The sequence below is a fragment of the Triticum urartu genome, chromosome 6, assembly GCF_003073215.2.
Source record: "Triticum urartu cultivar G1812 chromosome 6, Tu2.1, whole genome shotgun sequence".
NCBI lineage: Eukaryota > Viridiplantae > Streptophyta > Magnoliopsida > Poales > Poaceae > Triticum > Triticum urartu.
Window position 1 is genome coordinate 514811416 of NC_053027.1, and position 13117 is coordinate 514824532.

General features: G+C 46.1%; 1 protein-coding gene across 1 annotated transcript; it reads left to right on the forward strand.

Moving 5' to 3' along the window:
• Positions 1-6500: 6500 nt before the first annotated feature.
• Positions 6501-7470, forward strand: LOC125512570 (blue copper protein-like). The gene is made up of 2 exons (XM_048677664.1): positions 6501-6790; positions 6885-7470. The coding sequence occupies exons 1-2, from the start codon at positions 6619-6621 to the stop codon at positions 7379-7381; spliced, it is 669 nt and encodes a 222-aa protein (XP_048533621.1). The 5' UTR covers positions 6501-6618; the 3' UTR covers positions 7382-7470.
• The last annotated feature ends 5647 nt before the right edge of the window (positions 7471-13117 follow it).

Sequence of the window (13117 nt, forward strand, 5' to 3'; positions counted from 1 at the left end):
CCCTCCTTCCGCCGCCCGGCCGACGCCATAGCCGCGCCACCGTGCTCGCCCTCTCACCCTCTGCCCCGCTCGCCTTCTCCGCCAGATCCCGAGCCTCGTCGCCGTGTTAGCCGCGGCCATCGCCGTCCCCGCACCTCGGCGGCAAGTCCACGAGCTCCGCTTCATCCTCCCCGACCCCGGCCTCGAGCTCGTCTCCGCTGCATCGCCCTCGTCTTCCCCCTCGGGCACCGCCACCCTCTGCTGCTACTAAGCTCTCGCCGGCCTCCTTGTGCCACCCGGTGAGCTTCCCCTCTCCCCCTGCTGCTCTCCTCTTCCACCTGGTGCACCGTCGAGGTTTCCAATTGAAACATGTTCAACAATTGAAACAAGTTCAGAAATGTACAGTCTTAGCTAAAGTAATTCAGATGTTTGGGCTTGAACTTGGAGTAGAAAATCTACTGTAAATTCAGATGGTTACTGGATTCAGTTTGAGTTTGCTACTGTACATTGTTATTCACAGTAATCTTCAGTTTTTCCTCTTCAGTTTGCTACTGCATTCGAGCAAGATCTATAGGCTTCCTTGCAAATTAACTGAAGCAAGATCTATAGACTTTTCTTAAACTTGTAAATGCATGCCTTATTACTGTCCTAGTAGATTGCGTTGATTGTTCCAACCAAGGTAGTATGGGTGACATATGTACCTAAGTCTGCTTTGAAATATTCAGCTAACAACTAAGTTTGATAATTGGTGGTGTCTGGCTAGCTAGTGCCCCAAATAACTATTCTGCTCTTAGTTCCATGTTACTGAAGTTGCGCTGTTTATTTAAATATAAACAACAGAAACCAATAGAATTTGAAATTTAAGTGCTCCTGAAGTGTTCCAGGATTTTGGTTTTTTGACTTGGGGATCTGTTGTTTCTAAATAAACCAGCAGAAATCAAATGCCATTGTTATTCATTAAAAAAACTAATTATTACTGAACAAGAGGAAACAAAATTTTATGTTATGTTTCATGAACTAAATAGTCCTACCTTTGAAAATATTCAGCTCAGCTTGGAGTATTACATTGTAAATCATAGTGCTATTTTGTTGTAAGGGAAAAGTATATTTAGATCGCATCAATTTGTAGTTTGTGTTTTTATTTGTTCTTGATTTGAGGTTGTAGCTTTAGCATTGTTCTGCTCCTTACATCTATCACTATCGTATATGTCAAACTTGAGATCAAGCAAATAACTATTCTGGATACTTTTGTTTACTTCATGCTGAGAACTTCAGCTTTTTCAAGTTGCTGGACTATATGTTCATTGGTACTACTTGTGATGCTGCTCATGTACTACTTGGGAATTTTGTCAACTTGTGATGCTGCTGCTGTACCCCGAGAGGCCCTTGAGTTTGCCGGAATGTCGATTAACTTCCATTCCAGCAAATTCGGGTACTCCACATGTCCTATTTTCAGCAAAGGTCATGCCGAAATTTTCCGTGAATTTTAGCATGACTTTGCTAAAAATAGGACATATGGGGTACTTGCGACTAATGCATGGGCTGGGGTATCTTAGTACTTAGTTAAGTAGGATCAACTGCCCCGCCATTCTTGCTGCATTAAACCATAGGTGGCAATAGAGCCAATTGATTAGGCCCAACTTAGAATTCTCGTTAGCATCGATAAACCCTAGATGATAAACCCAACATAGGTGGCAATAGAGCCAAGTGATTAGTGCCAAGTGATTAGGCCCAACCTAGGGTGCCTCGTCATCGATAAACCCTAAATGATGAAAGTTTAACTTGGCTTCTATAGGGTGCCTCGGTGTCGATGAGAACCTAAATGATGTACGCTTAGGCTTTTAGGGTGCCTCGGCGTCGACAAAACCTAAATGATGAAAGCTTAGGCTTTTAGGGTGCCTCGACGTCGACAAACCCTAAATGATAAAACCTTGGCTTTTAGGGTGCCTCGGTGTCGATAAGAACCTAAATGATGAAAGCTTAGACTTTTAGGGTGCCTCAGTGTCGACAAACCCTAAATGATAAAAGCTTAGCTTTTAGGATGCCTCGGTGTCGACAAACCCTAAATGATATAGTTTTGAATTATGAACGTAGGATACGTCGTCATCATCATCGGACAACGAAATTCTCCCGGCGGAGTGCGACTGGTGCCACGACGATCGAGGTCTGTGCGACATGCCTCACCTGGACGATGATCGTCGCTTCAGCATTAAGCTCGAGGAGACCTTCGAAGTTGAAACAGTACACAACGACGACAAGTGTTATTTTCATAATTAAGCATGACTTCAACTATTTCAATGTGTAATTTTCATCTTTTACAATTCGAGTATAGCTTATCCCATGCCATGCAAGACGCTATGTCTTGGAGAGGATGGATTTTGAAGACCATGAAATTTCTGAAACAAAGAAAATTCACCTAAGGACTCATCACGATGTGGACTTTGAAGTAAATCTATATAATTCTGAGAGCGTAACCCATTTTGGTTGCAAAAATTGGGAAGCATTTTGCAAGATGTGTGGTTTTGATGAGGGTATGCTTATCACCATGGATCATGGTAATCCTGACATCAACCAAGACAATATGGACATTTGGGTCCTTGTTGATACGCCTCCAGTTCTACCGCTATGTGAGTTTCTCAGACATAGTTATTAGCTAATTTATATTGTTTATTTCAAAATAGTTGACAGCTTATTTCCATTGACAGCTTATTTTTATTGTTCAAAGAATGTGCGGGAGATGGTAGACAAAACCCACTCCACCGATGGCTCCGAATTAACAACTTACAAGGAGAAAAATCATCTGGTCGGATTTTGTACTGACATTGAGAATTACACTATCCACAATCAAACTCATCAACATTATGATAAATACGTGCCACTAGTGCATGTGTTCAACTACGGTAACTACCATGGAGATACCCTGGTAAGATTTTTACTATTACGACATCCGTGCATCTTTTGCATACTTCAAAAACTAGTACATCATTGCTAACTATGAAGTTATTACTATGTTTTTCAACAGATAATCCCAGAGAATTGTGTGCCTCATATGATGTATCTGAAAGGTAGTGTTAATGTTTTGAACATACAGCCAGGTCGTCCTACGAATCTCAACTGTCCATACGAGATTTCTAAAAGAAGTGGAGACATGAAAATCAAAGGATGGAAAAAATGTATGGACAGTCGTAAGGAGCTTCTTGGAAGCAAAAGAAAGCGAAGCGCAAGAATTGGAGACAGGATGTTCTCCATTCTCCATAATGGAGAGTCAGGGTCTATATTGTTTTATGCTATTTTAGCTTAAATAGGGTATTTAGGTCCTGCCTAATACTGATGATCATGTGCTAAGAACAATTAAGTAGGGTTGGTTCGATGACTATCAAGATGATGATCATATGACTTGTTATGAATAACGAGTAGAAGTTGTATGATGATGATTAGTAGGACTTGTTAGGATTAGTATTACTTCCAATAAACTCGATACTCGCGGTCTCAAGACTTGTAATGTTTTATCTTTGTTCGGTCTTTTGAATTCGGAGACTAATATGATGAATTGTATTCGGAGACTAATCTTCTATTGTATTCGATGAATCTGCTGTTGTTGTGTGCTACTGTCTATATTGTGTCAAATAATATATTTTGTAACATGTGCAAAAATCAGAAAAGTAAAAAAAACCTAATATTCATACTAATGGCGCATCACTACAGAGTGCGCCATTAGTATGCCAAGTATACTAATGGCGCATCCATCCGCAGTGCGCCATTAGTGTGCCAAAGCACATGGTTAAATATGGCCCCTGGGAGGCACACTAATGATGCATGGTGTTATATACTAATGGCGCACTGGGTGGTGCGCCATTAGTATACCAGATACTAATGGCGCACCCGTGATGCGCCATTAGTAAAAAAATACTAGTGGCGTGCTACTAATGGCGCATCAGTGATGCGCCATTAGTAGGCAAAACTGGTGCGCCATTAATAGGCCTTTTCCTAGTAGTGCTATTGTCGACTACGGGATGCAAGCCCAATTGAAGTCCTTGGCGTGTGGATAATCTCTTTCTTGTGATCATGATTCGTGACCCAACCATTATCGTGTTCAAGTCAGTGAATGAAGTTCTTCCTCCCTCTTTGAGCAATGTAATTCGTGAGCTTTATCTCTTCCTTGCTTGCTCGAGGCCCACCAAGGCCGTCACTTTTCTTTTAGGTTCCTTTCTAATGTTCGGTCGGGCTGAGTGGCCTTAGCTCTTGCGCGGCGTCAAGCTAGAGGATGATCTCGAGGGCCATGTGGAGTTGGACTGTGTAGTTAGAGAAGATAGACTTGTGATGGCTCGTTCTTTTAAGCTTTTGAAAAAGCACTTGGTATGGCTCAGTATGGGTCATCTCTTCATGCGAGGCATTTTGGAGTTCTTGAAGTTAGGCATCTTGATCCAAAAAAAATTAAAACAGAAAGTTCTTTGTCGCTTAGGTCCCTTGTCATGCCGGGAGGCCAGGAGGAGTGGACAGTGATCAGAGAGCGAGGACGATGGTGCATGAAGGGTGTGTGAGCCAAAGTGAACATCCCAGTCTACATTGCAGAAAACTAGCTAACTTGTCCAAGGTCGGGGTGGCCCCTCATTGCTTCACATAAATTTTCTGTTTTTGCAGGTGAATCTCTTTTAGCTCACAAGAGTTGAGGGCATTTTGGAAACATATAAGGCGGCCACAGTCAACATTTGTGTGACCTTTGTCATAAGCACGATAAATTTGGTTGAAATTATCTGTCACAAGCCATCTCATACCACGCTGGGGCTTCAGGCTCACAAGCTCTTGGAAAAGCGCGTCTTTAAGGTTGGATCATCAGATGTGCCGCTGGGAGGTGGTAACCAAGATCGAGCCGGGGTTCTTTGCACCACGCGTAGGGTCAGCTCAGACTTAACTGGATTGGATAGCTCAAGATCTACTAGGAATCTCTTGATGAACATATGAGTAGCCATAGGACTTTGGTGCCCACCTCCATGAATCAATTTTAATCCGCAGCAGTGCGCAGGCGTGTTTGTCTAATCGTCTGCAGTGAAATCACGACGGCGTGTTCACATGTCTGCCCTGCCGCCGACCTTTGATCCGGCCGCGCGCGGAACCTGCGGCACCGGAAGCGGACAGGAAAGCGAGCACGGCCACGGCGCCGACCGGCCGCCTCGCCGGGCTCGAGGCCGCGTGCGAACCCAAAGCCCCGCGATCCGGAGTGTGTGAACCTCAAAAGGAACCTAGGACCAGCGCGGTTCAGAAAGCAGACGCGGTTCCGCGCCCGGGCCACAATCTCCGGAGCAGTAGTATAGCACGATGTCGGTAGGCACCCTGTACATATGATATGATCGGTCCAACTCCAACCCGCTGCTCGCGTAGATTCCCCGTCGCGCAAGACCTGCACGGCCATGCTCGGTAGGCGGGCGGCAGGTTCTCCTCCATCATCAGCACAGTAGTTTGCTGGCCGTCAATGGTCCGATCACGGTCTAATCTCGTCGTCATGCACTCATGCACTCATCCAACAGCAGCAGTTTTCCGGCTCACGCCATCCTGAATAATGCGCGCGTTCGACCATTCCGTCGTTGTTGCCTAACCACTCATTCGCCCGATCAATGTCACCTCAAAATCACAGAGCTCCCACGTCTAAGCAAGTATACATGATCCCATTTCACGCACAGGAGACAAAATGTGTGTTGCCACCTTCTTCAAACGTACGCAATCTGCCAGTGTGAAGTCGTTGTCCGAAGGTTAGGTGGTCTGGCTAGCCGATATGACCCGATCTCCATGTGAAGGGGTAAATCAGATTCCACAACGCCGTCGGGTCGGCCGGCCGGCTGGCCCGGCCGCGCACACAACTAGATTCACTTCACTTTGGCCGATTGCTAGTACGTATATATCATGTGAAAAGAAGCCGCACCTAAAAAGGACAGAATAGCCGGGCTCAAAGCTACAAAGGTGTCACTAATTGATATATGCGTATCTCCTAGCAGGGCATCCTTGTTGAAATACAAAAGAAACAGGTGAAGTGCAATCAGGGCCACCCGTTCTGATTCATGGTTGGAGAATACTTTGACCACCCGCAAATTCTAACTACTAGTATAAAAAGTCGTGTAGTCTAGTCCTCTAGTGGACTCAGATAATATTTTTATCTGAAAAGTATTTTCTGTTAGAAAGAATTGCTAGTAAAAAGATCGAGCTAGGTGGTTCAAATTAGACGAGCGGATCACCAAATGTTTATGAACATATACAAGGGTCGATGCCGATTTGATGTAGTCCTTTCATCATGATGGGAACAAAGCCTTTTGAAACACCATCATGAAAATCTGATCGGTTGTTGGCATGAAGAGCGCCAGCCGTTCAATAATTAGTATATAAGCAAAAGCATTTCCATTGCATTTCCTCATAGGTAAAGTTGCTCGACAATCGACATGTATATTCGTTCCCGCACACCCGGTGAAAAGAAAGCCCATTGCCCACCAACTGCACGTTGCGGTCGATGCTGTTATATAAGCGCCACGTTTCCCGCGTCTCTTCTTCTCATCCTAGTGCAACGCAGCATCATATTTCCTCTGTGAACTAGTAAAGGCTAGCGCCTGAGAGAGGACTTACGGTTCATCTTGGTTTGGTCTATCAGTCACGATGGCTTCCGGCGCCGGTTCATGCTTGGCCCTGGTGGTGCTGCTCCTCGCCGCCCGCGCCTTCCCGGCGGCCGCCACCAGCTTCACCGTCGGCGGCAAGTCCGGCTGGACGATCGGCGTCGACTACACCACCTGGGCCAGCGGCAACACTTTCAAAGTCGGCGACAGTCTCGGTAAGACTTTTTGTTACTTCATTGGTGCTTACATACATGCCGTTAATTAAACATGGGACTGGTTGGTTAACGACATGTGTCTGCCCTGTTCTAGTGTTCAACTACGCCAAGGGTCTCCACACGGTGGCGGAGGTGAGCGCGGCCGACTACCTGGCGTGCGCGGCGGCCAACGCGGTCGGCTCCGACGCCAGCGGCGCGACCACCGTGCCCCTCAAGACCGCCGGAAAGCACTACTTTATCTGCACCATCACAGGCCACTGCGCTGGCGGGATGAAGCTCGAGGTGACCGTCTCCGGCTCCGGCTCTGGCTCCTCACCGTCAACCCCGATGCCCACCCCGACCACGCCGTACACGAGTCCGACCCCGACGACGACGACGCCGACCACGCCGTACACGACCCCTACAACGCCATACACGACGCCGACGTCTCCAGCGTGCACTGGCACCACGCCTGGCGCGACGCCGCTGACACCGGTGTCCCCAGGCACCATGCCGTTCTATTATTACAATGGCGCCGCCGAGTTCCCGCCGGCGGCGTGGGCTAGCTTTTCTCTGGTTTGTGCCGCGGTTGTGCAGCTCGGACTGTTATGAACTAGCGAGGCTGGCCCAGGACGAAGGCCGTGCTGTTATATATAGGTCACCTTGTGAGTGTGTGCAATTAATGTGTTAATTTGTTCTCTTGTTGTGGTCCTGGAGACGAGGTTCCATTAATTGCCGCCTGCTAGTACCCAAATCTGACATAACTACAATATGCCCATGAAAAAGAAACAGTGCTGCTCTACTGTGTCTCAGCAATGCTTGCACACACCTATAGGGCATCTCCTCGCTCCTAAATCGGACATTGTATCTAAATCACAACCAAAAAAAGCCAAGTATGCATAGTTTTTGCATGCCAAATCACAAAAGAATCTCAGTCAGGCATATGCATTTTTTGCGGACCGGCTATCCGAGCCTCCATGCTCACTCTGCCGCCACCGCCTCCTTCTCGCCATCCGTTAACTTCTCTGCCGCCTCCTTCCCCGTCGTCTTCAGCTGATCCTTCAAGCGCTTTAACATCCTAAGATGAACGGCTTGCATGATCATCCTTGCATCCTCATCCAACTCCATCGTCAAGGTCCACATCTTTGAATCCTCCGAAGGGGCTGCGACCTCAACCTTCTTCTCTTCGAGGTTGGTCTTTTTCTCTTCAATCGGTCGCCGCGATCAAGATGTTAAACTTATCGTTCTTACATGCCTCCTTGACGTCAGAGCGCTTGACACATGCCTCCTCATTCTTCACCAAGATGTCCTCGAACCTCTCTGTCATCTTGGCCGCCGCCCCTTGTCACTAGATCATGTACTTTGATGGTTCCAAAATGCTAGCTGACGCGGGGCTGGAGTGGTCCTTAACTCGCCAAAAGGTGGCAAGCTATATGTCTTGCAAATACATTCGATGGCATCCAATAACACTGTAGAGCATGAAGCCTTGATGTATGGCTCTGAATGACAATCTCACTCGGAATTACCAGCTCGCTGGTCCATGGCGATTCGAATCTCGTCATCCAGCAGGTGGTGAAAGAGTGGGACGTTAGGGGCGAATCAATGACTACCTATTGCGCAGCCTTCCGAAAGCTAGAAGAAATATTCGAAGGACTGGAGTTGACTCACGTTTCGAGAGTTGAGAATGAGGTAGTTGCTTCCTTGGCGAAGCTTGGTTTCACTGTGTTGCCAATTCGACCTGGTATTATCTTCAGCAGCTCCACGAATCGACTGTTCATGAGAAACCATATGGCAATCCAAATAATCCTCAACAGCCATAAGTGACTTCAGATCTAGAGGCATTGCAAATCCTAGTAGCATTGCAAATCCAAATAATCCAAAAGGTTCTAGTCGTGACTCCCGACTGAACGTTGCCATATATTGCATACCTTCCAAGGAAGGAACTCCCTGAAGATGAAGTAGAAGCCAAATAGATCATATGGCGATGAAAGTCCTACACAGTGTTGAATAGAGAATTGTACAAGCTCATTGCGACTGGCGTCTCCTAAAGATACATTTCTCCTAATAAGGGCAGGCAAATCCTGAACGAGATCCACTCGAGAACCCGGAGACATCATGCGTCCTCTCGGGCATTCGTCGCTAAAGCATTTTGAGCCGGATTTTTCTGGCTCACTGCGCATGCCGATGTGGCTGAGATCATCCGCACCTGTGTTGGTTGTCAGATGTACACCAAGCAGTCCCACATGCTATCTTCTGAGTTGAAGACAATCCCCCTTTTTAAGCCCATTGTTGTTTGGGTTTTGACATGCTTGGTCCATTCAGAACCGGCTAAGGGGTTTCACCTATCTGTTGGTCACAGTCAACATATTCGTTAAATGGATTGAGGCTAAGCTAGTCAAAAAGTTGGACGGAGCAACGACGGTCAATTTTATGAGGGGAATTATCTTTTGATTTCACTTTCCTCATGACATTACCATGGATAATGGAACAAACTTTGCTTTGCAAGAATTCAAAGAATCATGTTAGTCTCAGGGCACTCGGATACACTTCATGACAATACAACACCGTGTATGACTACGATTGTTGTACGACTTGTTTGGCTTCTACTTCATCTTTAGGGAGTTCCTTCGTGAGATGGTATGTAATATATGGTAACTTCGAGTAGAAAGACACGACTAGATCTCTCGAATCAGATCAATGACTATTGGGATTTGTACTGCCTTTGGATCTGAAGCGACTTTGGTTGTTGAGCATTATCTGGATTGCCACATGGGCTCTCATGAATAGTTGGTTCATGGAGGTGCTCAAGGAAAATACTGAGTGAAATAGGCTTTCGAGTGGAACCAAGCTTCACAGAAGCATCATCTGCCTCATTCTCAACTCTCGGGACGTGAGTCAACTCCAGTCCTTCAAATCTTCCTTCCAGCTTTCTGACCACCGCGTAATAGTTAGTCATTGATTTGCTCCTGATGTACCCTCTTTCATCACCAGCTTGACGACGAGATCTAAATCGCACGGACCAGCAAGCGGGTAATTCCAAGTGGGATTGTCATTCAGAGCCCATACAACAAGGTCTCGTACTATGCAGCATTAGTGGATGTCGTGAAAAGGATATGTGAGACATAAATAGTTGTCACCTTTTGATGAGATAAGGACTACTCCGGCCTCTAGGCTAACCGGCATTTTGGAACCATCAAAGTACATGACCCAGTGATCCTACTGTTGCGGGGTGGGTGGGTTTTGAGATTCTGTCCACTCTGCAACAAAATCATCTATGGCCTAAAGCTTCATCGCTCTTCTTGGTTCAAACTTGATATGATGAGGCAACAACTAGATATTCCACTTGGACACTCGTCCTGTGGCATCCCGATTGTCGATTATTTCTGACAACGGGGCTGAACTAACCACAGTAATCGAATGATCCTGAAAGTAGAGGACCAATTTCCGCGCAGCCTCGAATACGCTATAGATGAGATTTTTAGTCGATGCATAGAGACGCCAAATCTTGTTCTTCTTCGGGCAATGACTGGATTGGATACCCATTTTGAGTGGAGTACATCCTTGATGAATCTGGTTGACAAGAGTCGCGACTTCTTCTCCGATTGCATTTTGCTTGGTTCAGAGAAGTGATGAAGTGTATGATTGAGAGGCCTCACTCCCTTGATGATGTTAAATTTGTCCTCAGCTAGCTCCCTTGGAACTTCAGGCATGTCTGACAGCTGCCATGCGAATATGTTTCAATTCTTATGGAGGAAGCTGATGAGCGCACTGTAACACCAACGATGCGGCTATATCTCCCACGTGTCGGAGCACGACTTAGAGGCATAGCCGCATAGTAGGCATGTCACAAGAGGGGTAATCTTTACACATCCCATGTACTGAATAAGAAAGAGATACAGAGTTGGCTTACAATCGCCAGTTCACACAGTACATAAATATAGCATTACATCATCCAGAATACAATCAAGGTCCGAGTACGGAACCAAAATAAAGACAACCCCAAATGCGAAAGATCCCCGATCGCCCCAACTGGGCTCCACTACTGATCGTCTGGAAAGGAAACATAGTAACGTCCAGAATCCTCGTCGAACTCCCACTTGAGTTTGGTCGCATCTCCTGTAATGGCATCATCGGCACCTGCATCTGGTTTTTGGAAGTAATCTGTGAGTCATGGGGACTCAGCAATCTCACATCCTCGCGATCAAGACTATTTAAGCTTATGGGTAGGAAAAGGTAGTAAGGTGGAGCTGCAGTAAGCACTAGCATATATGGTGGCTAACTTACGCAAATGAGAACGAGTAGAGAAGCAAAGCACGGTCGAGAAGCTACAAAGATCAAGAAGTGATCCTGAAACTACTTACGTTCAAGCATAACACGAGGCCGTGTTCTCTTCCCGGACTCCACCGAAAAGAGACCATCACGGTTACACACGTTGTTGATTCATTTTTAGTTAAGTTAAGTGTCAAGTTTTCTACAACCGGATATTAACAAATTCCCATCTGCTCATAACCGCGGGCACGTCTTTCGAAAGTTCAAACCCTGCGGGGGTGTCCCAACTTAGCCCATCACAAGCTCTCACAGTCAACTTAGCCCATCACAAGCTCTCACATCTCGACAATGGTAAAACAAGACCAGCAAAGCCGCCCGATGTGCCGACAAATCCCGATAGGAGTCGCGCGTATCTCGTTCTCAGGGCACACCGGATGAGCCAGACATCGGGTTGGCATAGACCCTGGTTGCCCAGGGGGCGCCGGACATCGCTCAGGTTGGACCAACACTTAGAGAAGCACTAGCCCGGGGGTTTAAAATAAAGATGACCCTTGAGTCCACGAAACCAAAGGGAAAAAGGCTTAGGTGGCAAATGGTAAAACCAAGGTTGGGCCTTGCTGGAGGATTTTTATTCAAGGCGAACTGTCAAGGGGTTCCCATTATAACCCAACCGCGTAAGGAACGCAAAATCAAGGAACATAACACCGGTATGACGGAAACTAGGGCGGCAAGAGTGGAACAAAACACCAGGCATAAGGCCGAGCCTTGCACCCTTTACCAAGTATATAGGTGCATTAAAGTAAACAAGATATAATAATGATATCCCAACAATAAACATGTTCCAACAAGGAACAAACTCCATCTTCACCTACAACTAGCAACGCTATAAGAGGGGCTGAGCAAAGCGGTAACATAGCCAAACAACGGTTTGCTAGCACAAGGTGGGTTAGAGGTTTGACATGGCAATAAGGGAGGCATGATAAAGCATGTGGTAGGAATCGCGGCATTGCAATAGAGTGAGCAACTAGCAAGCAAAGATAGAAGTGATTTCGAGGGTATGGTCATCTTGCCTGCAAAGTTCTTCGAGTTGACGTAAGCTTGATCCTCGTAAGCGTACTCAACGGGTTCCTCGATCACGTACTCGTCTCCCGGCTCTACCCAAAACAAGAACACAAGCAAAGGAAAACAACAACCAACCACGGTGCAATGCGCAAGCAACATGATGCAAAACATGACATGATATGCAGGATGTGATATGCAATGCATATGCATGCTCTGGAAGGAAAAGATTGAACCAGGCCTCAACTTGGCAAACCAAGTGTGCTGCTGGAAAGATGAGTTGATTTCGTTTGAAATTGATATAAAGATCACCGCAATCGGATGCACGGTTTGCAAATGGCAAGCGAAACGATAATGGCACAATTCTGCGATTAACAGCATGATGCCATCTAGAATGCAACAAGAAACTAAGCTAATGCACTCCAACATAGCAACAAAGCACATGGCAGTGATCTACTCAAGATGCTTGACGAAAGATGAACACTGAGCTACGGCTAAATCACACAAGATCAGGTTCAAACAAGCATGTCAAAAATGCAAAAGATAACAGCATCACAGACTTAGCAGAAAACTGGACATGGCATAAACAGAATTATGAAGGCCTCTTTGCGAGCTCGATGCACTCAACACAAGGCATTGCATGACAAGCTAAGCATACTACCAGCAAGAAGACATGATCATGAAGCCAAGCAAGGCAATAATAAGTTCATAGCATGCATGGATCAACTACAACAACCTTGGCAAAATTGATTAACATGTAACCAATCTGCCAGGAACATTTTATAGCAAAAGTAGAGCAAGATTGAGTCATGCTAGGGCACTCCATAAATACAAACAGGGGAATGGATGGACAGAGCATAACCATATGCCCAAATCATCCTTACTGAATATACTCAAAAGAAGCATGGATCTCTCTGTAGCAACATGAATACATGGCATAAAAATAACAACAGAGCAAAGTCCCTGAAATCAGCAATATCACAAAAGCTACTTTGCATGCATGTGCTAGTCACCACCTTG